The following is a 24,445-nucleotide window of genomic DNA, read 5'->3' on the forward strand; positions in this document are numbered from 1 at the left end:
TTATTTCTACTCAGGTTCAATTCTCTCAGACTGGAGGGGTTTGAGCTGAGAACTGAGGACAGAACTCTACATACATGCCCACGCCATGACACTACTACCACCATGCTTCACTGATGAGGTGGTATGCTTAGAATCATGAGCAGTTCCTTTCCTTCTCCATACTCTTCTCTTCCCATCACTCTGGTACAAGTTGATCTTGGTCTCATCTGTCCATAGGATGATGTTCCAGAACTGTGAAGGCTTTTTTGGTTGTCGTTTGGCAAACTCTAATCTGGCCTTCCTGTTTTTGAGGCTCACCAATGGTTTACATCTTGTGGTGAACCCTCTGTATTCACTCTGGTGAAGTCTTCTCTTGATTGTTGACTTTGACACACATATACCTACCTCCTGGAGAGTGTTCTTGATCTGGCCAACTGTTGTGAAGGGTGTTTTCTTCACCAGGGAAAGAATTCTTCGGTCATCCACCACAGTTGTTTTCCGTGGTCTTCCGGGTCTTTTGGTGTTGCTGAGCTCACCGGTGCGTTCCTTCTTTTTAAGAATGTTCCAAACAGTTGTTTTGGCCATGCCTAATGTTTTTGCTATCTCTCTGATGGGTTTGTTTTGTTTTTCAGCCTAATGATGGCTTGCTTTACTGATAGTGACAGCTCTTTGGATCTTATCTTGAGAGTTGACAGCAACAGATTCCAAATGCAAATAGCACACTTGAAATGAACTCTGGACCTTTTATCTGCTCATTGTAATTGGGATAATGAGAGAATAACACACACCTGGCCATGGAACAGCTGAAAAGCCAATTGTCCCATTACTTTTGGTCCCTTAACAAGTGGGAGGCACATATGCAAACTGTTGTAATTCCTACACCGTTCACCTGATTTGGATGTAAATACCCTCAAATTAAAGCTGACAGTCTGCAGTTAAAGCACATCTTGTTCGTTTCATTTGAAATCCATTGTGGTGGTGTATAGAGCCAAATATGTTAGAATTGTGTCGATGTCCCAATGTTTATGGACCTGACTGTAACTTTCTGAAACAAAATAATAACAGAGAGGCCACTCTGAACAAACACGTCTCTATTTCTAGCAGAGAGTTTTTCATACAGTGTGTTCAGCAGCTCTGGGGAAAGTTCTGCTGGAGAACATTTACACACTGTCCTTTACTGCTTCATTACAGTGTGTTCAGTGTGTAGATCAGTGTACATTATACACACATTTACTTTCCATTACAAACATTTTCTGGAATATTTTTGCTCACATAGAACAATAGAAACAGGTCTATAAAATGGTAACAGCTCCATGAGGACAGATAACATCAGAGAAATTGGCTTATTGACCTCACTGTAAAGTACGACTAGTACTGGCATGTTATTAAAGTAAATGCGTGTGTAATGTACACTGATCTACACACTGTAGAAATAAATGTACTTTGTTCTGATGTGAGAAGTGATGTAGATATTTCAGTATTAACACAAAGTTGAATTTCACAGAGACGGTAAAACAGTTGATGTTCATTGTTCATTGGACCTTAATCTTATAACTTTCACACACAGATACGAATCACATAACACCCCAATACACACACACACACACACACACACACACACAAAGCTCAACATCAGAAACAATGCTAATCTACACCTTATAAAAATACACACTTCAATTTTTTTTACTCATATAAAACACTGGGCCTCATTTATCACACTGGATACAAATGAATTTATTTATTCATAAACCGTGTGTAGGAGCATTTACACAGGAAATCTTTAATGTGTAAATTAAAAATGTAATGTTGTGGAACATCTACAAGATGTTGAGAGAAAAGGTTGATGAGGTGTTGGAATCAGAGTTAAATGGGCTTGGCCACTCAGCACAAGAGCTAGCTCTTTATGTATGTGCATAGCTGCTTTATCTGGTCTTTATTCTGACCCTCAACCCAGTGCTTCTCCACCAACACCTCACTGTCCTCTACTTTCACATTCATCAGGCACTTATGGAGGAGCTCTGGACTGAGCTGGAGCTTGGGGAAATAGCATCAACACTGGACTCCTGTTCCTGTGTGCTAGGGGTCTCACTGGGGACAAGAGCTCCTGAGTTTGTGGCAATTTACACATAAAACAAGACTAAATAAGGTGAAGCTTGAATGATCAGCTTCAAATAATATAAATCTCAGTGAGTTACTGTAATTTTTTATCCAGATTTAACTCACTAACAGTATTTATTTCAGTTACACACCAATTTAACAAAACCTTTGTGAAACACAGAAACTCTAACCCCAGTTTCATATTAATGGCATTAATAGGAAACAAAATATTTAAAATGCAAGCCAAAAGAAAGGAGAACGGGTCATTCAGTTAAGACAAAAGAAATGTGTCTGTATAAAGGAGGAAGGGCCGGTCTGTCTGTGTATAGCCATAAGCTGACAGAAGATTTAGAGCACACTGTTAGAGATATTTAGATATTTAGAGGCCAGTATGATTGTTCTGGAGGATGAAAGCTGGTTTATAAATCACTTCTGTTCATCACAGCATCTTCTTTAAATGCTGTTCAACACTTCAGAGCCAGCACTAATTTAACCAACACAACAACCTTGTGCCATTCCTGTGCATGTCCAAGTTTATCAGTGCTTGGATTTCTTGTTATTGTCACATTTCAAACAGAGAGAAGTGACTGATTGTAGCGTGAGAGGCTGAAGATCGCATCAGTGTGAGAGATTTCTGACCAACAGTTACTGAGACACTTTAAACTATTTAAACACAGCAGTTTCTCTGTGTGATGCTCGGTGTCCATGATCACCTGCGTACAGTGTAGATCTCTTTTTCTCACCTTTCATGTCAAGCCGCTTTCTTACAAATGAGCTGTGGTGTGCACGCATTTGGTCAGGGTTTTAAATGATCAGTGGCTAAGAGCCAGTTCTGATCACATTTCCATTCTTGTTCTTCTTGACCTGAGTGCAGCTTTCAATACTGTAGACCATGACATTCTTCTACACAGACTTGAACATTGGGTAGGTCTCTCAGGAGCAGTACTAAGCTGGTTCAGATCATACTTGTGTGGTAGACAGTTGAATGTTAAACTGGGAAGTCACTCATCAAGACAATATGATATTTCATTTGGAGTTCCATAAGGATCTATTTTCGTACACTTGTTTTTCTCCTTCTACATGTTACCTCTTGGTAGACTCATTCAAAAGCATGAAATCAGTTTTCATAGTTACGCAGATGACACACAGCTTTATATATCAGTGTCACTGAGTAATCAAGAGCCAATTAACAAACTGATTACATGCTTGAATGAAATATCTGACTGCATGTTACAGAACTTTAAAAATAATAAAATGGAGACATTAATTGCAGGAGATAAACAGAAAAGAGAATACTTATTGAAAAATGAGCTGGTTACAGGTTAGAAATCTGGGTGTAACAGTCGACTCAGATCTCAGCTTTGTTCTTCACATCAATAATATCTCTAAGGTCGCTTTTTATCATTTGAGGAACATTGCAAAAGTTCTTCCATTTTTATCTAAAGATGATGCAGAATAACGCATCCATAAATAGAGTTAATGCAACTACTATTATCTACTATTTATTCATTTCAGTTAGTAAAAAATGCAGCTGCTCAGCTTCTAACACAAACTAAAGAGAGACCATATTACTCCTATTGTGCAGGAACTGCACTGGTTACCTGTGACATCCAGAATCGATTTTAAAGTGCTCTTATTAGTTTTTAAAACTCTTAATGGCATTGCACCTGTGTATTTAGCAGAATGCCTGATGGATTTCACCCCAAATCATTTTTAACATCAACAAATGCTGGCTTCCTTAAGGTCAATTTTAATAAGAAGCAGCTCGGTGAAACTGCTTTTAGTGTCGCTGCTCCCAGGATGTGGAACTCACTCCCAGCATATATCCATCAGACACCTGCACTAAATATATTTAAAAATGTATATTAATATTTATATATTACCTTGCCTTTTAATTAGTCCTCTTGATTTTAATGCTTAAAACCACTATTTATCTCTTAATGATCTACTTAATACTTTGTTTGATTACATGTATTTATTTCTTAATGACTTTTTAGCTTTTAATATTTTATTTTCAGGTTGTGTAGCATTATTATTAGGAATTGACATTTATTAACATACTTAATGTTTGTGTGTGTCTGTGTGTGTACCTCAGTATCTCCAGTGTACAATGTGGATTTTCCAGTCCAGCAGAGAGCAGCTTCACTCCTGAATGCTGCAGTTTATTGTCACTCAGGTCCAGTTCTCTCAGACTGGAGGAGTTAGAGCTGAGAACTGAGGACAGAACTCTACAGCTTTCCTCTGTCAGATTACACTCCCACAGCCTAGAAGAGAAATGATGAAATATCAGAACACTGATCTCAAACACACAAACACAGCCATAATACAGATAAAGTTTAACATGTAACAGAAATGTCAGTGTGTTTCTCTCACACACACAAATCAGAGGACAGGACACCACATCAGCACATTTACAGGAGCAGGGACATCTTTCTGCACTCCACAATCTCTCAGCTACAATTTATTATAAGACCATTAGGTCATGTACATAACACACACATGTGAGAGCAAGCAGCCTACAAACAATACACTCTGATCTGTGTTCAAGTTTCTACAACCAACACTGCAGATATAGTCCATTTTATTACAGAACACAAAGAATTATAGAACTGGACACTACCAGGTAATAACATGCAGGGAAGTTCGCGTCAATAGCAGGGCTAAGCCCGCTGTCTTTCAAAGATACAAATAAAACAAAAAACAAGTGAAAAAAAAAAGAAGAGGATTGTTTTGGATTTTTTTGTGATGCAATTTTTATTTATTTATTCATTCGCTCTGAACAACCAGATCAACATCATAACACAATGCAGTACAGGGCAGTGTACAAGAATGACAGACCACATTGCTCCTCTTTCGGCTGCTCCTGTTAGGGGTCGCCACAGTGGATCATTGGTCTGCGTATTTGATTTGGCACAGTTGTCATGCTGGATGCCCTTCCTGACGTAACCCTCCCCAATTTTATCCGGGCTTGGGACCAGCACAGAGAGCGCACTGTTGCACACAACCCCAGTGACACTAGTCCTCCGGGGACCTTCAGAAATGTGACCACATTAAAACCATTAACATTAACACCAATAATTCGAGCTGTTGAGAGATCCATGTAGATTATATCTATAAAGGACAAAGTCCATGCTCTAATGGAGAGAGTGAGGAGGTTTCCAGTGGACTGCAAGCTTTTTCTTGGCAGCAGTGAGTCATGAAGGAACTATTCTTTTTCTTATTTTAGAAATGTTAAGTGCAGACAAATCATTTAGGATCTGGACCAATACAGTTGCAGGCAGCGTCATGGATATCAAATTCTATAGTTTGGATATAGTTTGGATATAGTTTGGATGCTGCCACTGGACTCTCTTGGAACATATAGATAAATTCCCTTCTCCTCTGCAGAGTGGAGAGTTGAAGATGGGGACATTTGATCCTCCATTTGAATGTTGACACAACAGAATGTAAATTTTTTTGTTCCAGAAGTTGTGGGCTGGAGGGAGGATAAATGGAGAAGCACCATGGTGCTAATAAAATGTGTTTTGGGCAGAATGTTAAGTCCATCTATCTAGCCCTCTGGCGCATAGTGGTCACTGCAGTGGACAGTTATTTGAAAGTAGTTTTCTCCTAAATGCAATGGTTTATATGGTGAAGCTGCATATCAGCCTCTAGAGTGCTCTCTGCTGCCCCCTTCCATTGAGGTTAATTCAGTGTTCAGTTTTTGTAACTGCAAGTAAATTTCCTTTGGATCCAAGATGGTTGACAGACAGCCACACATGTCGACCACAGCTGGCATATCCTGTCAATCCTTCTATTCCAGAAGGACCCTAGAGGTAAAAAAAACTATGGTGATATACAGTAACATCTAAGTAATAGTATTATTCTTTTATTTTTGAAAATTGTATTTCAAATAATGAGTAAATTACAATTAACCACATCATGGACATCATGCATTCGCGAGTATATTTTCAACGCAAACCATGCAAATGCTTCTATTGTTGTGATTGTTTTAGTTGTAAATCAGTGTGTATTTGTTATATTTATATGGTATTCATTGAGAAGTATGCAGTTTGAGCAGATTAGGTATAGTTTGTGGAAGTAACAATTATTATTTTGTCATATTTTGTAGACTGCTAGCGCAGCAAAGAATAGGAAGGCCTATAGAATAGTCCAGGAAGTTCCCTCTGACTCCAGTGATGATGAGATTAGTGACAACAATGATGATGAGTGGCTGCCAGAGAACAATAGAGACATTGGAGACAGTCAGGATGCAGAAAGTCAGGATAATGGCAGTGAAGATGATGAGGGGCAGGATGATGAGGGAACTGTGGAAGATGTGCACATGGTACCTGGACACATTCAAGCTCACAAAAATGTCTGGAAATTCCAAGACAACAACTTTAATGGAGAGTTGCCTCCTTTTCTAGGAGACTGGAAAGTGAATGTGGAGGGAAGAGATCCCATAGATTTCTTTAGGCATCTGTTTCCCATAGATCTCATTGATAGTATAGTGCACAACACCAACTGGTATGCTCTCCAGAAAGGGAAGGAAAATCTGGCAGTGACAAGGGAAGAAATGCAGATATTTTTAGGGATCATCATTTTAGGGATATGCCGCCCTTAGTCACAACGCGAAAGCTGAGGTTCCGTTCACAGATGTTTAATGCACCCATAGACATAGACGCTAACACCAACACCAACACCAACACTGTAGAACTAAAACAGGACAAATATAACTAACATCAGTCACACACTGAGTTACATGTAACGCGCATACGACTTTAAACTCGTGAATGAACAAAAAATACATCCACATACCACTTTTGCCTGCTTGTGAACTAAGAGAGGGATTTACATCTTGAAGTTTCTTTCTTGGATGGCTCATATTCATGAAGAGAAACAACTTAATCCTTGTGATAATATCATCGCATTATTGCATGTGGATGGTAAAACAGGAAGTTACGTACGAAGCAAGATGGGAATAAAATAAAACAACTAAAACTCTTAGAAAGAATAAATCTTCTCAAATAAACAACAGTTGAGTGTAGAAATCACAATAACATTATAAAATAACCAAAATATAAAATTATACAAATTAAACTAATCAAAAGTTAGTGAACTGATTGAGTGCTTAAGTACACAAGCGCCATCTAGTGGAAATACATATAATCAACTCAGATACACTTTGTGACAGAAAATAGAAAACGTTGAGGCAGCAAATACACTCCTACCATCACACTATGTGTGATTCTTAATAGAAATTATGAGTAATCAAGTAACTCATCATGAACTTAACATTCAAAGGGTATTTTGTACACATTAAGCATACACAGTGAAATCACTCTCATCAAACTTAACTCTTTAATCAGCTTCGAGTAATAACACTGTTTTGTGTATGGGTCTTTCTAGATAGACTGACTTGCTTGTGTGTGCACCCTTGCTATCCAGTGTTGCATCACTAACAAGGAGTTTAAGTCTTCTCACTCTTCTATCAGTCCCTGGGAAGACTTCTACCACTTTGGCTAGCTTCCACTAATTTCATGGTGCTAAGTCATCTTGGAGCAGAACAATATCATTTATCTTAGTGTTTCTCCTGCTCTTATTCCACTGAACTCTCTTCCATCTCTTCTGAAGATAGAGATCTTCCCTTACAAACTCTCCAGGAGGAGGTGCAATGATAGTTGACTTCATTGTTAGTATATGATTTGGCGTCAATGGTTTCTGGTCCCACAGGATCATTGATGTGTTCTAAGGACAATGGTCGACTATTGACGATCGCCATTACTTCATACATGAACGTTCTTAAAGAAGAAGTATCCAGTCTCATTGCAGACTGGTCTAGGATGGACATCATTACACTCCTTACAGTCCGGATCTGTCTCTCCCAAACACCACCCATGTGACTGGAAGCAGGCGGGTTCATGACGAAGGTACAGCCTAACTCTTTCACACGTTCTCGGTCCATTCCCTTCATCAACTCTAGGAACTCTCCCTTTGCACTGATAAAGTGGGGACCTTGATCACTATGCAGCTGACTTACATTGCCACGTATCGCAATCAAACAACACAGTGCATTAAGAAAAGCATCAGTGCTCAGATCAACCAGTACCTCAAGATGAATGGCTCGCGAACACATGCAGGTGAACAGGAGTCCATATCTCTTCAGTTCTCTCCTACCCTCTTTAACATAGAATGGTCCGAAGCAGTCCATGCCACTATAGGTAAAAGGAGGGGTAGTTTCCATCCTTTCCAGTGGCAGATCAGCCATCTTTTGCTCCTGCTTGCATTTCCGTAACTTCCTACACTTTATGCATTTGTAGATAAGAGATGACACTTCACTACTGCATCCCAAAATCCAAATACCATTGGAGCGAATTTCATTCAAAGTCATACCTCGACCTTGATGTTGCACTTTCTCATGGAAGTGTTTTATGAGTAGACGAGATACATGATGACCTTTAGGAAGAATGGCCGGATGCTTGACATGAGGGTGAAGCTCAGCCTGAGTCAGTCTTCCTCCCACCCGTAAGATATCATAATCATCAATAAACAGACTTAACTTGTACAGCTTATTGAACTGATTTGAATTAACTTCCTTCCCTTGTCTTAGAGATTTGATTTCATCACCGAACACTCCCTCTTGTACTGTACAAATTATGAATTGCTCAGCATCCTTTCTTTCTTCAAGTGTTGTGGCTTCATTGGATCTTTCTACTAAACCCTTCACACTCCTCACACAACGTTTGAGTCTAGCTATGGCTTTCACTACCCTCTTCCAATCAGAAAACCTTTGCAAGCGATCTGACAGAGACATCTCTTCCTTTGCCTTGGTTGTAAGAACATGCACCCTCTTAAGTTCTGGGTCTCCCTCATCCACCTCTCCTACCTTAATGTCTTCCTTAGGGAGTTTCCTTTGCCAGAGGAAACTTGGACCAGTAAACCAGTTAGATCCTGTGAGTTCCTTCACAGTGAGCCCACGAGAGGCATGGTCAGCTGGGTTTTGATCTGAAGCAACATATCTCCACTGACTAGGCTCAGTACTTGTCCTGATCTGCTGAATTCGGTTGGCTACAAATACGTGGAACCTTCTTGCATCATTGTTAATATAACCAAGGACGACCTTGGAATCAGTCCAGTAGTATTCACAGACACCATGCAATTCTAGTTCTCTTTTGAGCAGATCACCAGTTCTTGTGGCTACAACTGCAGCTGAGAGCTCCAATCTTGGAATTGTTGTTACCTTTGTTGGGGCAACTCTTGCTTTACCCATAATGAGAGTGTAGTGGACTTCACCAGACTTGGTCACAGTTATGAGGTATGAACAAGCTCCATAGCCCGACGCGCTGGCATCAGCAAAATGGTGTAACTCATATTGCTGGACATCTCTGAATGCTGATGGCACATAACAACGCAGTATCTTTACTGAGGACAGATTATAAAGGTCTCGTAGCCAAGTTTCCCAATGTGGCCTGAGGTCATCAGGAAGTGGTTCGTCCCAGCCTATCTTGTCATTACACATCCTTTGTAAAGTTCTCTTCCCAACCAGAATGAAGGGAGCGACGAATCCAAGAAGATCAAAAATGGAAGCAACTGTAGACAGCACACTTCTTGTAGTGAAAGGATTTTCCTTTACTAGTACTCTGAAATGGAACTCATCTGAAGCTACGCACCAATGGACTCCAAGCGCCCTTTCTATTTTAGGTTCTCCTAGGGCCAAGTCAAAGTCAGTTACACCTTCGGTACATTCCTCCTTCGGGATTGTGGTGATTACCCTTTTGCTGTTGGTGATGAATTTATGCAAGTGGAGCTTCCCGGTATTGCAGAGATCCCTGGCTTCCTTCACCAGCTGGATAGCCTCTGCTTGCGTATCCACACTTGCCAAGCCACCGTCAACATAAAAATTACACTGTATAAACTTCACTGTGGCTTACTTAAACTTGCCTTCTCCTTGTGAGGCGAGGTACTTGAGCCCGAAGTTTGCACATCCAGGCGAGGAGGCAGCTCCGAACAAGTGGACCTGATGGTGGAGCTTCCATGTTGCCTTCTTCCCACCACAAGAACCTGAGATAGTCCCGATCCTTTGGGGAAACATAAAACTGATGGAACATATGCTCCACATCACACATGATGGCTACCTGCCCTTTCCTGAAGCGACACAAGACTCCAACAAGGGTATCTGTGAGGTCAGGCCCAGTCAGCAGATGCTCATTCAGAGAAGCATTCTGAAATCTTGCAGAGCAATCAAAGACGATGCAAATCTTGCCTGGCTTCTGTGGGTTATAAACCCCATGGTGAGGGATATACCATGCTGGTTGATTGCTTAACTCCATCTTTGGGACCCTTTCAGCGTCACCTCTTGCTATTATGTCCTTCATGAAAGCTAGGTAGTCCTTGAAGTATTGTTCATCCCTCTTCAAACGCTTCTCTAAGGATTTGAGTCGATGCTCTGCACATGCTTTATTGTTCGGCAAGTCCGGTCTCTCGCCTTTAAAAGGCAATGGCATCTCATAGTGCCCATCTTGCAGTTGCTTAATGCCTTCATATAACTTTGCCAGAAACCGTAGGTCTTCTTGCGATGCAGAAGCTTCCTCATTATTTCTTTCAGCAAAGTCTGACTCAAAAACCTTCAATATCTCTGCTGGAGTGATCATCTCCTTAACCTTGTTCCTGTGTATAAAGCAGACTTCAGACTTGAGCTTGTGAGAAGGTTCGCCAGCTGGTAGAACTTGCTTCATAATAATCCTATGACTCACGCCATGACTCACGCCCCATCTTCGTAGTCACCATCATAGTTCACCATTTGTAGTCCATTCAATTTGTGACTGGACACAGTGTTTGTCTTGAAAGTTATTGCAGAAATCCTGAGTTTGACTGGTTCCTTTTTAGTATCAAGTGTCTCAGCTGTGTCCTTTAAAATGAAAGTGGTGTCACTTTGGGTATCAAGCAAGGTGTACACTAAAATCTCCTTCCTTGGTGCAGCTATAGTTGAAACATATACTGGAACGATGGATGAAGTATAAGTGCCATTCTTTTCTTGAACCACTCTGTTTGAAGTCACAAGCGTAGACTCTTGTATTCTCTGTGATTCAGTTGTTCTGTCTTGATTAGCCCTTGACTGATCTTGATTGTTTCTAGCTCTTTGTCCTGAGCCTTTATTTACCCGATCCTGATGTAAGCACGTTGGATGATACCTTTCACATTTTTCACACACACTCCTAGAGGTGCATCCCTTAGAGTTATGACCAGCCTTAAGACAGCCAAAGCACAATTTCTCCGACTGTACAAATTTCAATCTTTCTTCAACTGGTCTTTCCATAATCTTGCAACACTTATGAAGAGTGTGGCCATGTCTCTTACAAAAGACACACATGATGCTAGTCTTTTCACTGGAACTAGTAGTGAATGTCTTAGCGCTGGAGTTGTGATTCCGTTGAAACTTGGAGTGATCTTGATCAGGTTGCTTGAATCTCTCTTGCTCTACTGGCTTTATTGCTTGCAGTGAGGTGATAGGATTACATGCGATTCTAGCTTCCTTGTTGAGAAATTCAACGAAGTATGTGAAATCAGGGAATCTTTTGTATTCATCTTGGAATTTAGTAACTGCTCTATTCCAACTTGAACTCAATCACTCTGGCAATTTAGCTGATATCCTTTGATTTTCAACACAGTCATTCAGAGCTTGTAAACCTTGAACATAAGGCATGGCTGATTCAACGCTGCTCAGGAAATCTACAAATTCCTGGAGGTCTTTGCTATCTTTGGTAGCAATCTTGTGCCATGACTGTATTTTGTCACGGTATGTCTTGCCAACTACAAATGGATGGCCAAACCTGTCTTCAAGTATGTTCCAGGCAGCCATGTAAGCCGCTTCTATTCCAACCAGGAAGTGTCCTTCAATAGCTTTCTTGGCTGGACCACATACATACTTGCGTAGAAAGAAGAGCTTTTCTTGGGCTGGCAAGTTCTTGCGGCCAATTAATGTCTGGAAAGACAGTTTATATACTTCAGAGGTTCTCCTGAGAAAACAGCAGGTTCTGGAATTGGAATCCTATTGGCTGTGATAGCTTCAGCGAGTGCCTTCACAAGGTCATTAGAGGCTTCATTGGAAGCAGCTAATGCATCTGACTGAGATACATGAGCTTGAGTGACTGGAAACCTTTGAGGAGAATGAGAGGGTTGGTTTGGTTGAGAGAAATTTAACTGAGACAGAGAAATAGGAATGCTTGGTTGAGAGAGATAGTCTTGTTTTCGTTGAAGAGGAGGAGCAGAACGCATTTTCCCCTCATCATCTTCAATACTTTCAGCATAAACTTGTAGCCTTGCTTGTGCTGCGTTATGTCTTTTTAGTTCTTCCAATCTTTCCACTTCCTTTTTTTTCTCTTCCAACTTTACTTTCCTGATAGAACTTTGAGATAAACTGAGCTCTTTTTCTTGCATTCTCCGCTTCTATTTCCCTTTCTTGAGCTTCTCTCTCGGCTGTTAACCTTTTATCCTCTGCCTCAAGTTTCCTGATTTCCTCTTAATATTGATGCTGTGTCTTCATTCTTTGAATCACTTCTTGTGTAGCTGCTACTTCAGCTGCTGCTTCTTGTCTTTTCTGCAAGGAATCATGGGAAGACTGACTGGACATCTTAGAAACAGACCTTGACTTACTGGAAGTTGCTGAGATGATGCTGGACACAGTGGCTTCAAACACTGAATCTGAATCGGGCCAGGGTATGTTCTCAGGATCTCCACTGAGAAAGTATTGAGCCCTTTCATTTGCAGTGCTAGTAATGGCAAGACAAGTGTCATTTTTTTCTCCGAAGTTCTGGCTCAGGGCTTGTGAGGCTTCTTATGTCACCATAAATATGGTCGACCTCAGACTGAATGGCATTAATGGTGCTCACGACCTCAAAAATCAAATCTGCATCATCATTGTTCTTCATGGGTCTTTTCAAACCGTTGATGTGATACTTCCATCTTCTATACTTCTGTTCAGAGCTTCTTTTCAGATTGTTCAGTCTAGCGTCTTGCAATGTTTTACCCTTTTAGGTGAGCATGCGTACACGCTGGCTTCTTCTAACATCTGGGGACTGTGTATTATCTGCGCCCACCTGAGGCTGTTGTACTTGTGCAGCCACTTCAACATGCTCAGCTATATCAGACTGCGGTGGTAGGATAACCTGCTCTGCATCGTCAACTTCTTGTGCTGTAGGATCTGTACAGATAGCTTCTTTAGTGGACAGCACTGTATTTTCACTTGTATCTGACATGACAATTCTGTATTGCACAATAATGTGATATTCAAGAAGGACAGTCTAAAGTTCTAGTGTAAGCAACTACCTCAGCTAGACTTGTGTGATTCAACCATGTAAATTGTAAACTATAGAACTGTGAAGTAGCAGAAGCATGAATACAAGTTGTGAAATGTTAATATTCCAAATTATAAAGTATACAAAAAGATAAACACATGGAAAATTTCAACTTCAGTCTTTCTCAATAATACATACAACACATTTGTTTGTCTGTTCAGTCCTTATAGTTTCTTAATAAGCCAACGATTATTGGAAAATGTCCACTTTTATCTTAGAATGAGGACGATGGAAATACCAGCACAATTGAAACTTCAGCAACAGTTCACAAACCTTGCGCTGCTTCCAAGACACTAACTTAAAAGTGCTTGCTTTGTTCAGCCTTTACTTGTCCACTGCTGCTCAGTCAATCAATAACGGTCGTTTTTGAACATTGTATTTCCCTTATCCAACATCTGTTGCCTCTTGCTGGCCGACTTCCGTGGGCAGCCTTTACCATCTGATGCTCTTGGCCTTCACCGACGCTGTGAAGTGTTCTACTATGCCGCCCTTAGTCACAACGCGAAGGCTGAGGTTCCGTTCACAGATGTTTAATGCACCCATCGACATAGACATAGACGCTAACACCAACACCAACACCAACACCGTAGAACTAAAACAGGACAAATATAACTAACATCAGTCACACACTGAGTTACATGTAACACGCATACGACTTTAAACTCGTGAATGAACAAAAAAATACATCCACATACCACTTTTGCCTGCTTGTGAACTAAGAGAGGGATTTACATCTTGAAGTTTCTTTCTTGGATGGCTCATATTCATGAAGAGAAACAACTTAATCCTTGTGATAATATCATCGCATTATTGCATGTGGATGGTAAAACAGGAAGTTTCGTACGAAGCAAGATGGGAATAAAATAAAACAACTAAAACTCTTAGAAAGAATAAATCTTCTCAAATAAACAACAGTTGAGTGTAGAAATCACAATAAGCACTATAAAATAACCAAAATATAAAATTATACAAATTAAACTAATCAAAAGTTAGTGAACTGATTGAGTGCTTAAGTACACAAGCGCCATCTAGTGGAAATACATATAATCAACTCAGATACCCTTTGTGACAGAAAATAGAAAATTTTGAGGCAGCAAATACAATCAATATGGTCATGGGGTACATTCGGTATCCTAGGGCACGAATGTACTGGTCTAGTGAGGATGGTCTTCGCCTTGGAATAATTGCAATGCCATGTCTGTAAATAGATATGAGCAAATCCTAAGTTACCTGCACTTTGTGGATAACTATACTGACCAGCCAGCCAACACTGATAGGCTCTTCAAAATAAAACCAGTGCTAAGTGCACTTCAGGAAACATTCAAGGCAGCAGCAGACCCTGAAGAATTTCAGTCAGTTGATGAGCAGATCATTCCCTTCAAAGGCCTACTATCCATCAAGCAATACATACCAAAAAAACCCAAACCCTGGGGATTGAAAGTGTGGGTGAGGGCAGGGACCTCAGGCTATATGTATAGATTTGAAGTGTATCAGGGCCCTGCAAGTAGTGGTCACATCAGTGGGTTAGGAATGGCTGGAGATGTAGTGATGCGCCTTTGTGATGACAAAACACTCCTCCAATTCAAAGCTTCTGTGGCCCGTGCACTTATAAATGCTGGCTCCCTCCAGCAAAGCAGAAGAGGAAGACCCAGTGGCACCCGACCTCCGGTGAAGCGCAGAGCAGTCACCAAAGTATCCCGTGAGGTCAGGTTTGGCACAGGAAATCACTGGCCCCAACTCACCCAGGTGAAAAATGCAAACAGATGCCACGATGCTGCGTGCACACGGAAGACCAAATGCATCTGCATGCAATGCTCTGTGCCAGTGTGCCCTGGATGCTTTGCTAACTTTCATACAGTCTAGGTATGATGAACTGAGCATATTACTGAGATTTATTTCAACACAAGTGTTCGGAGATGGTTAGGTGTAAGCTTAACAGTTGTTTGTTTTCTTGTTCAGGTCTAAACAATAGGCCTATGCACTGTTAAAATATGTGAAAATATGTTAATGTATTTTTTAAAAAGCATAAAAAGAAATACTTATTCATGGATTTACCATAAAAAACAAATAAGTTCATTTTTACATTACGATCATACTCTTTATGTTGAGTGATCAAGCCCATGTTGTCCACTGGATTGGACATGTCTGTAACTTTCTGAAAAATTACTATTTTTGAAAAATTATTTTGAATTTGATTTTTTGATGCCCTAAGAAGAATAAAAACACTTAAGAAAAAAATCTTGACTCAGCCTTTCATAATTCATGCATCAGAGGGCTAGAGAGTCTTGCACCTTGGTAAAAGCTAAGGAGTAATTGTGTTTAGCAATCTGAGAGACAGGAAAATTTAAATTCCTAAGTACTTGAAGTGTGGAACAATGCAAATAGTGTCTGGAATAAATGATGCTACGGCAGGTTCATTTAATGGTAAAAGATTTTGAGCAGTTAACCTGGATAAAACCTTCCCTGAAGGACTGACCATAAGAATGACCATTCCAACCTGCCAAAACCTTTCATAGCATCAAGTGCTGTTACAGGAGCATTAATATGTGCTACACCACTGATTATGTGAAGAAGACATCTGACATTATCTGATGATAGTCTAGATTTAATAAATCCTGTCTGATCACAGTTTACTAATGTTGGCATATGGTGCTGAAGGTGACGGGTGAGTAGTTTGGTGTAGATGTTAAGGACAGAATTCAGAAGACTGAGAGGTCAGTAACTGGCAAAATCAACTGGATCTTTTTCTAAGATTAAGGACATTAGGGCTGTATTAATGCCCCTTAAAAAACTGCCCTCTTCAATGGAGTACTTAATGATGTTCAGGAGAAATGAGCCTATTTGATCCTAGAAGGTGACATAAAATTCCAGAGGATTCCATGCGATTTACCTCTTTGCATATCGAGGGCAGCCTCTTTCAATTCCTCCAAGGAAACAGGGTTATCCAAATCCCTTGAGTCCAAGCTAGAGAGCTGAGGGAGGTTTTACTTACTTATGATATTGTGACATCTATCCTGATCTAGTAATATATCTGATCTGTATAAGCTGGAATAAAAAGATTGGAAACTATCATTTATCTCTTCAGGATCAGTGGTAATATTCCCATGTGAAGTCTTAATGGCAGGAAAGTCTGCAAACTGCTCACTAGTTCTAATTCTCAATAGATGACTAGGACTGGCACATTGGAAATACTGTAGTAGCGCTGTCTAGTCCTATGAACCTGAAACTCTGAAAGCTGTCTTAGACTATCATTATTTCTTTTTTGACTATATTTCTCTGCAGTGCCACTTGTTCTGAGAAGCCAGGTTGTAACCGAGTCTAGACTTTTAAAATTTTCCTCAAGGCTTGTAGTTCAGCAGACGTAGCTTTATGCAGATTAGAACGAAAACGTGTGGTGTTACTCCTTATGAAGCCTTTGAATGCATCCCATAATATGCTAGGGTCCTCCACCAAGCTGTTGTTAAAGCTCATAAATTCCTTAAATTCTGTGATAAATTGTGATATGTATAAGCTTCTAGCCCAGGAATGCAGAGCTGTAGCGAGCTCCCTTTCTCTGACCCTCGATAAGCTGGAACTATTGAGCACCGGGTCCCATATCGTGTTAAAGTCACCACCGACTATTAAGGAATAACCAGGTAATGCTAGTATTTTCTGGGTAATTGTATCATAGAAGGTTTTATCAAATGTGTTTGGTGCATATGCAGAGATAAGAGCAATTTTCCTGCTGTTGAGTTCTATCTTAGAAAATTATTATCCTAACTGTAAGGTCTGTCCACGTTTCCAGGACTTTTATTTTAAGATTGTGTGTAGCTACAACAGCTACTCCTTTGTTTTTTTGTGTCAAATGATGAAAATTTTATTGTATGATAAAACCTATTGGCTAGATGACAAACTCACTGGATGCGTCTCCTATAATAGAGCAATATCTATCTTTTTTCTGATTAAGTAGATTTAAAGTACTGATTCGTTTGTGGGGAGCGTTCAATCTGCCACAGTTCCAAACCAAAATATTAAGTCGACTCATTATCCAATACAAATATTGCAATACTGGAAAAATAAACAATACCCGCTACCACAACCACAGCGTGTTACACTGATGCCTGTTTTCAACTTTGTAGATGAGAGTCCCACTCTCAAACTCTGGAGTTACCAACTTTGCAAAAACCCAGTAGACAGAACAAGCTCCAGCCACACACTAGACAACACATACACAAAGATAACACGAAAGACATGTCAGAACATGAGACACAAACTCAAAAGAAATTACAAAAATGTGAACTTAAGAAGAAGCCCAGAAAGAAACGCTAATTTACTGCAATATGAAGTATGAAACGGAAACGTTTATCAGTTTCTGTAGCACCGTTAGCCTGGCTAGCTTAAACAAGTCCAGTAAGAACAAAGTTCGGAAAAAGGCTGCAGCTCCACACCAGAAGCATTGTTAGCCTAGCCATCCACGGCCAGCTCGGTGGTTGATGGTGAAGCGGCTCTGCTAAGCGCTGCTGCTGCTGAGTTCAGGAAATCCTCTGCAAAAGTGGGCCATCTGTGATTTTCAGTGTGGCAGGATAGAGTAGGAAAAACTCAACACTTATAGCTCATGACGTAGACATGGCCTGGGAGAAGACCAGGCTTCGCTTCATCATGTAGTTACTGTAGTCAGGGGTGAAGCAGACTGTTCTTCCATCAATGATGAGGCTCTTAGCAGCATGAAGAATGGCTTGGAGAGTTGTACAATGAACACTGAAAATCAGAGTGTGATTTTCACCTCGTTTGGTTACTGCGTTGCTGTAGATCCGGTGCGCAGAGAGGAGAGGCATTGGGGTATGGATCGTGAGAGGAACTGGATAGCACTGGTGCTCTCGTTACCCTCTCAGCCCAATAATACAGATTTTACATCTCCTGGTCTTATCTTCATAATCCACTAGTTTAAGCTCCACTGACTGTAGGGTTTTTCGTGTCTGCTAGGAGCACTGGAATTGCTCTTCACACCCGACTCTAGCTTGTTGATTGTTGAGTTTATTGAGTTGATGCTCATTGTTAGCGTGACTAGCTTCACCTGGATAGCGTTTAACTTAGCATTCATGTATCATCCCATCTGCTGTATCTGAGCGAGGTGTGGTTTAAGGTTGTCTCTGTGATTACAAGGAGTGACAGGCCTCCTATATTTGAGCTTAATTAGGGCTATAATCTTTTATCCCATTTCAGTGATGTGTCTGGTATACGTCATCAGCAGTCGTGTTACAGACGCAGTCGCGAGTGTAATGAATGTGACTGAGGAGGATTATTTACTCTTATTTTGTCCTAAAATGTGTTTGGAGAAGAAAAGTTTTTTTTCTAGATTGAGTACACATTGTCTAATCAAAGTACAAATTACACAAGAGGACAGATGACAGAACTGTAAGTTTTTTAGTTTAAACTAAAGAGTTATGGCTTTTCTGTTTACTGTGTTTGCTATTCAGAGGAAACGCAGCATGAACCCAGTCGAGCATTACGGACTTAAACCATAAAAAATTATAAACCATTAATGAAGCTCCCTATCTACTTTACATGCGTGTGTGTGTGTGTGTGTGTGTGTGTGTACCTCAGTATCTCCGGTGTACAGTGGGGATTCTCCAGTCCAGCAGAGAGCAGCTTCACTCCTGAATCCTGCAGGTTATTATTACTCAGGTTCAGTTCTCTCAGACTGGAGGAGTTTGAGCTGAGAACTGAGGACAGAACTCTACAGCTTTCCTCTGTCAGATTACACTCACGCAGCCTGGAAGAGAAATGATGAAATATCAGAACACTGATCTCAAACACACAAACACAGCCATAATACAGCTAAAGTTGAACACACAAATCAGAGGACAGGACACCACATCAGCACATTTACAGGAGCAGGGACATCTTTCTGCACTCCACAATCTCTCAGCTACAATTTATTATAAGACCATTAGGTCATGTACATAACACACACACGTGAGAGCGAGCAGCCTACCAACAAAACACTCTGATCTGTGTTCAGGTTTCTACAACCAACACTGCAGATATAGTGCATTTTTTTTACAGAAAATAAAGAATTATAGAATTGTACACTACCAGTTAATAACATGCCAGTACCAGTGGTACTTTACAGTGAGTTAGGTGTGTCAGTGTCAGGTGGAGGTGTGGGGAAACTCCAGCGGATGTGGATGCGGAAGTGCAGGTGTGGTGTCGGAGCGGAGTGTGACAGTTATATGTTGAATTTCACAGAGACGGTAAAACAGTTGGTGTGTGTTGTTCTCTGTGCTCGTACTGTTATAAATCTGTCACAATGAGACTACTGATTTTACACACACACTGGATCAGGTGTTTGGTGTGGACCCGAGTACAGGTGGAGTCACATACATCCAAACAAATCCAAACTAAAGAGAAAGTTTGATCTGTCCAAACCAAACAAATTAGGTGTGAAAGCGTCCTTATTCTCTCTCTCATGTTCCTCAGTGCAAAATAGGGCTGTGTGATATGGTGATACATATCATAGGATGAGAAAATAGAAAAATGAATAATGTCTATATATAAAATGAATATATATATATATATATATATATATATGTAGCCAGGTCAACAATAGGTCCAAAATCACTGGCAGTGAGATGGTAAAAACTCTCCTGAATAGTGTCAGTGTTGTAGCAGTCGCATCCTTCGTCAGAGGCGCCATTCCTTTAAGAGCTTACACTCGAGACGGAGTAGTCGCTAATGTATGACGTCACACACTCGCAACGGCGCCAAAGCTCCGGGTCCGACACGTGCAAACGTGTGTGCTAAGTTGAAGGCCTGACTGTGATTACCTCTGTGATACTGTCGCCGCGCTGAAGGAAGCATGGGGCCGCGGGACGGCGCGAGTGTCCGATTATATTGTATGCGCTTTCATATTTGTTTATTTGACAGTTTATGTAAAAGGTTTTGTTTATTTTTGCACTTTTGTCTGTCTCAAGAGGAGAGAAAAGCATTTGTACATGAGCCATTGAGTGTGAGTGATGACCCGTGTTGGCGAGTCGCCATTTTGAAAGTAAGTTGGTTCATAACGTAAGCTGTTTTTGAATGTATTTTGTAACGTAATTTTGAAATGTGTATGCACTTTTGACTCAGTGGTTGTTCTTGTCTGGTGGGAAAAGCCACTACTGTTGTTTTGGTTCTGTTTATGTTTATGGTTATCCTGTCATAGGCCCCAAAGATTGTGCTGTATGGGGGTCACTTGTTACTGTTGGGAACTCCAAGTTTTAACTAAATTAATGCTAACTCCCACCCGGGTTAGTCGGGGAATAAAAACCCACAAAATGATAAGAGTGTTGTGTGTGGTCCCTCCTTTAACACCTGGCTACATATATATAAACAAATTTTCAAGGTGTGAAATGATCCATATCGTGATACAAGATTTTGTCCATATCACTCAGTCCTCAGTACAGACATAATGTGTTAGTATTAAATGTGTTAATTTAAAGATGATTAAAGTAACAATTAACAAGCATTAATCCAAACAGTGCAGTTCAGTGTTGCATTAAAATAACAAACCATGCAGTAATACATTTATTAATAAAAATACTCACTCAGCTTTTCTGGAGGCTTTGACCACTGGCAGCAGCCTCAAAAGACATTCCTCTGATGGGTAATATTTACTTCAATTAAACACGTCCAGCTGTTGTTCTGAGTTCAGTAACACAAACACCAGAGCTGACCACTGAGCAGGAGAGAGTCTGGTTCCACTGAGACGACTGTAACCTCCTCTGTTTAGGTAAGTTTGTACTTCCTGCACTAGAGAATGATCATTCAGTTCATTCAGACAGTGGAACAGATTGATGGATTTCTCTGGAGATGGATTCTCCCTGATCTTCTCCTTGATGTATTCGGCTGTTTCCTGTTTGCTGTGAGAGCTGCTTCCTGTCTGTGGCATTAAGCCTCGTAAGAGAGTCTGATTGGACTCCAGGGAGAGACCCAGAAGGAAGCGGAGGAACAGATCCAGGTGTCCATTCTCACTCTGTAAGGCCTTGTCCACTGCACTCCTGAGGAAATTGGACATGTTTGACTTTCTGAAAAGATCAGACAGATCAGTGGTTTGTTGATTGGGTACATTTCTGCTGATGAAGGAGAGAAATGCATATAAAGCAGCCAGAAACTCCTGAACACTCAGATGTACAAAGCTGAACACCTTCCCCAGGTGAAGCCCAAACTCCTCTCTGAAGATTTGGGTGCACACTCCTGAGTACACGGACACTTCTCTGACATCAATGCCACACTCTCTCAAGTCTTCCTCATAGAAGATCAAGTTTCCTTTCTCCAGCTGGTGGAAAGCCAGTTTTCCCAGTGCCAGGATACTGTCTCTGATCTGCTGAGGATCAGGGTCACATTTCTGATGGTACTTTTCATCTTTGTGTTTGATCTGAAAGATCAGGAAGTGTGTGAACATTTGAGTCAGAGTCTTGGGGATATCTCCACTCTCTGCTTCACCCAACATTCTCTCTAGAACAGTGGCTGAAATCCAGCAGAAGACTGGGATGTGGCACATGATGTAGAGGCTTCTTGAAGATTTTATTGGCAAGTCTCTGATTATTTATCCTCTTCCTGAAGTACTCCTCTTTTTGAGGATCACTGAAGCCTCGTACCTCTGTTACCTGCTCTACACACTCAGGAGGGATCTGATTGGCTGCTCCGGGTCGAGAGGTTATCCAGAGGAGAGCAGAGGGAAGCAGATTCCCCTTGATGAGGTTTGTCAGCAGCACATCCACTGAGGCTGACTCCGTCACATCACACAATCTCTCATTGTTCTGGAAATTTAGAGGAAGTCGACACTCATCCAGACCATCAAAGATCAACACCACTTTGTAGGAGTCTATTAATTGTAGTTTTCTCATTTCTGGGAAAAAGTGATGAAGAAGATTCATCAGACTGAGATTTTGCTGCTTCATCAAATTCAGCTCTCTATAGGGAAGTGGAAACATGAAGGTGACGTCCTGATTTGCTTTTCCTTCAGCCCAGTCCAGAATGAACTTCTGCACAGAGACTGTTTTTCCAATTCCAGCAACTCCTTTAGTCAGCACAGTTCTGATGGACTTGTCTTTAAAGAGGTCATTACATTTGATGGGTGTCTCTTGTGTTGCTGGTCTCCTGGACGCTGTCTCGATCTGTCTCACCTCATGTTCATTATTGACGTCTCCACTCCAACCCTCTGTGATGTAGAGCTCTGTGTAGATCTCATTCAGAAGAGCTGAGCTTCCATGCTGTGAGATTCCTTCATTAATTCTTTTAAACTTCTCTCTCAGGTTGGATTTCAACTTTGGCTTATACACAGAGGCCACAAACTCTAATAAACAAAGTAATAACATGTTTTAATGCAAAAATCACTAAGCACAATAAAAAATGTAAAATTCTTTCAAATGCTGCTGTTCATTCCTGATTCATGTACTAAATATTATTGAAGGAACAGGACCATTGTACAGAGTAACCACAAGCTGGACCACAACACAACAGAAAAGCACCAGATGTACATGATACTAAAATCAAACTTAAAACTAAAAGTGTTAATATCTAAAACAATTTCCTCTTTCTAAAGTGAACCTGATGGAATAAAGCCATGACTCAGAGCTCTTACTGTTGTGCAGTGTGTTAGCGAGATCTGTGTGGTTCATGTTCTTCAGGACGTGCAGTGTGATCTTCAGCGCTCCCTCTCTGACACTGTGCAGATCCTCCTCATCCTCCACCTCCCTCTCAGTACATGCTGGGTAATCTGGACTCAGGAGCTTCCTAAACCTCTTCAGCTCATTCTTTATCAGAGTGATGACTTTGTGTTCCAGCTCCTGGTTAGAAACACACAGTAACAGATCTAAATATTATAATGTTACACAGTGATATTTTATGAAAAGAAAAAAAACTCTGTCTATTACCACAGTTACAACTGTCTGATTACCCATAATGCTGCTGCACATTGATAAAACAACACAAGTCACACACACCTTGAATATGGACTCCAACTGATTTCTGCTGATGTTTGATTTCTTTTTTTGTGGTCTGTGAACAAAAAAAAAACCCATGTAATATGGACTACATGTAGTCATAGCTGCACAACACACACTATTAAAGACAAAGATGAAGATATTTAAAGTTGCATGAGATAAGTAAATTTTTTTTAAAGTTTAGGTCTCTAACAGTTAAGTATGTGGTTCGACATTTATGATTTTTTCTCCTTAAGTCCGCCCCCAATTCCCGGCCATGTTCACAAAACACCACGACCAGGATCTATGGTGGCTTGTAAAGTTCAGCTAGAGTACCAACTATCAAATAAACTTCATGACATCACTTTCAAGTAATGAAGGAAGCAGTTTATTTATTAAGGGCATTGCTTTACTTTGTTATTTAGGTATAGGTGATAAAAATCCCTAACTACAGAATAATGATGATAGAATAACAGAATAGTGGGGAAATGTATAATAATGAACAGTGGAGTAGTAAGAATAATAATACACAGCATAAATGTAAGACACTGCAGAATAATAAGGAACTGATGTATGGAGCTCTCTCTCTATACAACAAGTGACTTTAATTAATTATGCTTTATAATTTACCCAGCACACAGCTCTTATACAGAAGTAGGTGATAAAGTGAAAATCTTCCTCCAACTGACTAGCTCGTTTTTCTTTTTTTTTTTTCTTTGATTTTGTTCCATTCGACGCCTCAATGTTGGACAACGCTGGAGCACATCTGTGGTTCTCTTTCACAGCTATTCACTAGCTATTAACAACAGTGCCTAGCATGGCTATAGGCTAGTTTATATACAGGATAGCTGAGTGAATTATTGTCTAATCATGTTACACAGATCCTCTGCTTGTTACATCAGTGAGCTTCAGAGCTTCGTGTCTCCAGTGTGCCAGGTGGCTGATATTAAGATTTTAGCATTTAGCTTTTGCTCACAGAGCCAAAAGCAGCATGAAAGCCCAGTTATAGCACTAGAAATAAGTGAAATTTATGAGGATGGTCAAGAGTGCTTTTATTGCACCATTGTTTATTTATAATGAGTTCTCAGT

General features: G+C 40.5%; 1 protein-coding gene across 1 annotated transcript; it reads right to left on the reverse strand.

Annotated features, from left to right (window-relative positions):
* Positions 1–660: 660 nt before the first annotated feature.
* Positions 661–23,428, reverse strand: LOC128318883 (NLR family CARD domain-containing protein 3-like). The gene is made up of 5 exons (XM_053237006.1): positions 23,378–23,428; positions 23,017–23,221; positions 20,978–22,728; positions 18,991–19,164; positions 661–4,340 (listed from the first exon to the last, which is right to left on the reverse strand). Exons 2-3 carry the CDS (start codon positions 23,051–23,053, stop codon positions 21,872–21,874), a joined length of 894 nt encoding a protein of 297 aa, XP_053092981.1. The 5' UTR covers positions 23,054–23,221; positions 23,378–23,428; the 3' UTR covers positions 661–4,340; positions 18,991–19,164; positions 20,978–21,871.
* Between the last annotated feature and the right edge of the window lie 1,017 nt (positions 23,429–24,445).

The sequence above is a fragment of the Pangasianodon hypophthalmus genome, chromosome 9 (assembly GCF_027358585.1).
Source record: "Pangasianodon hypophthalmus isolate fPanHyp1 chromosome 9, fPanHyp1.pri, whole genome shotgun sequence".
In the NCBI taxonomy this organism is placed as follows: domain Eukaryota; kingdom Metazoa; phylum Chordata; class Actinopteri; order Siluriformes; family Pangasiidae; genus Pangasianodon; species Pangasianodon hypophthalmus.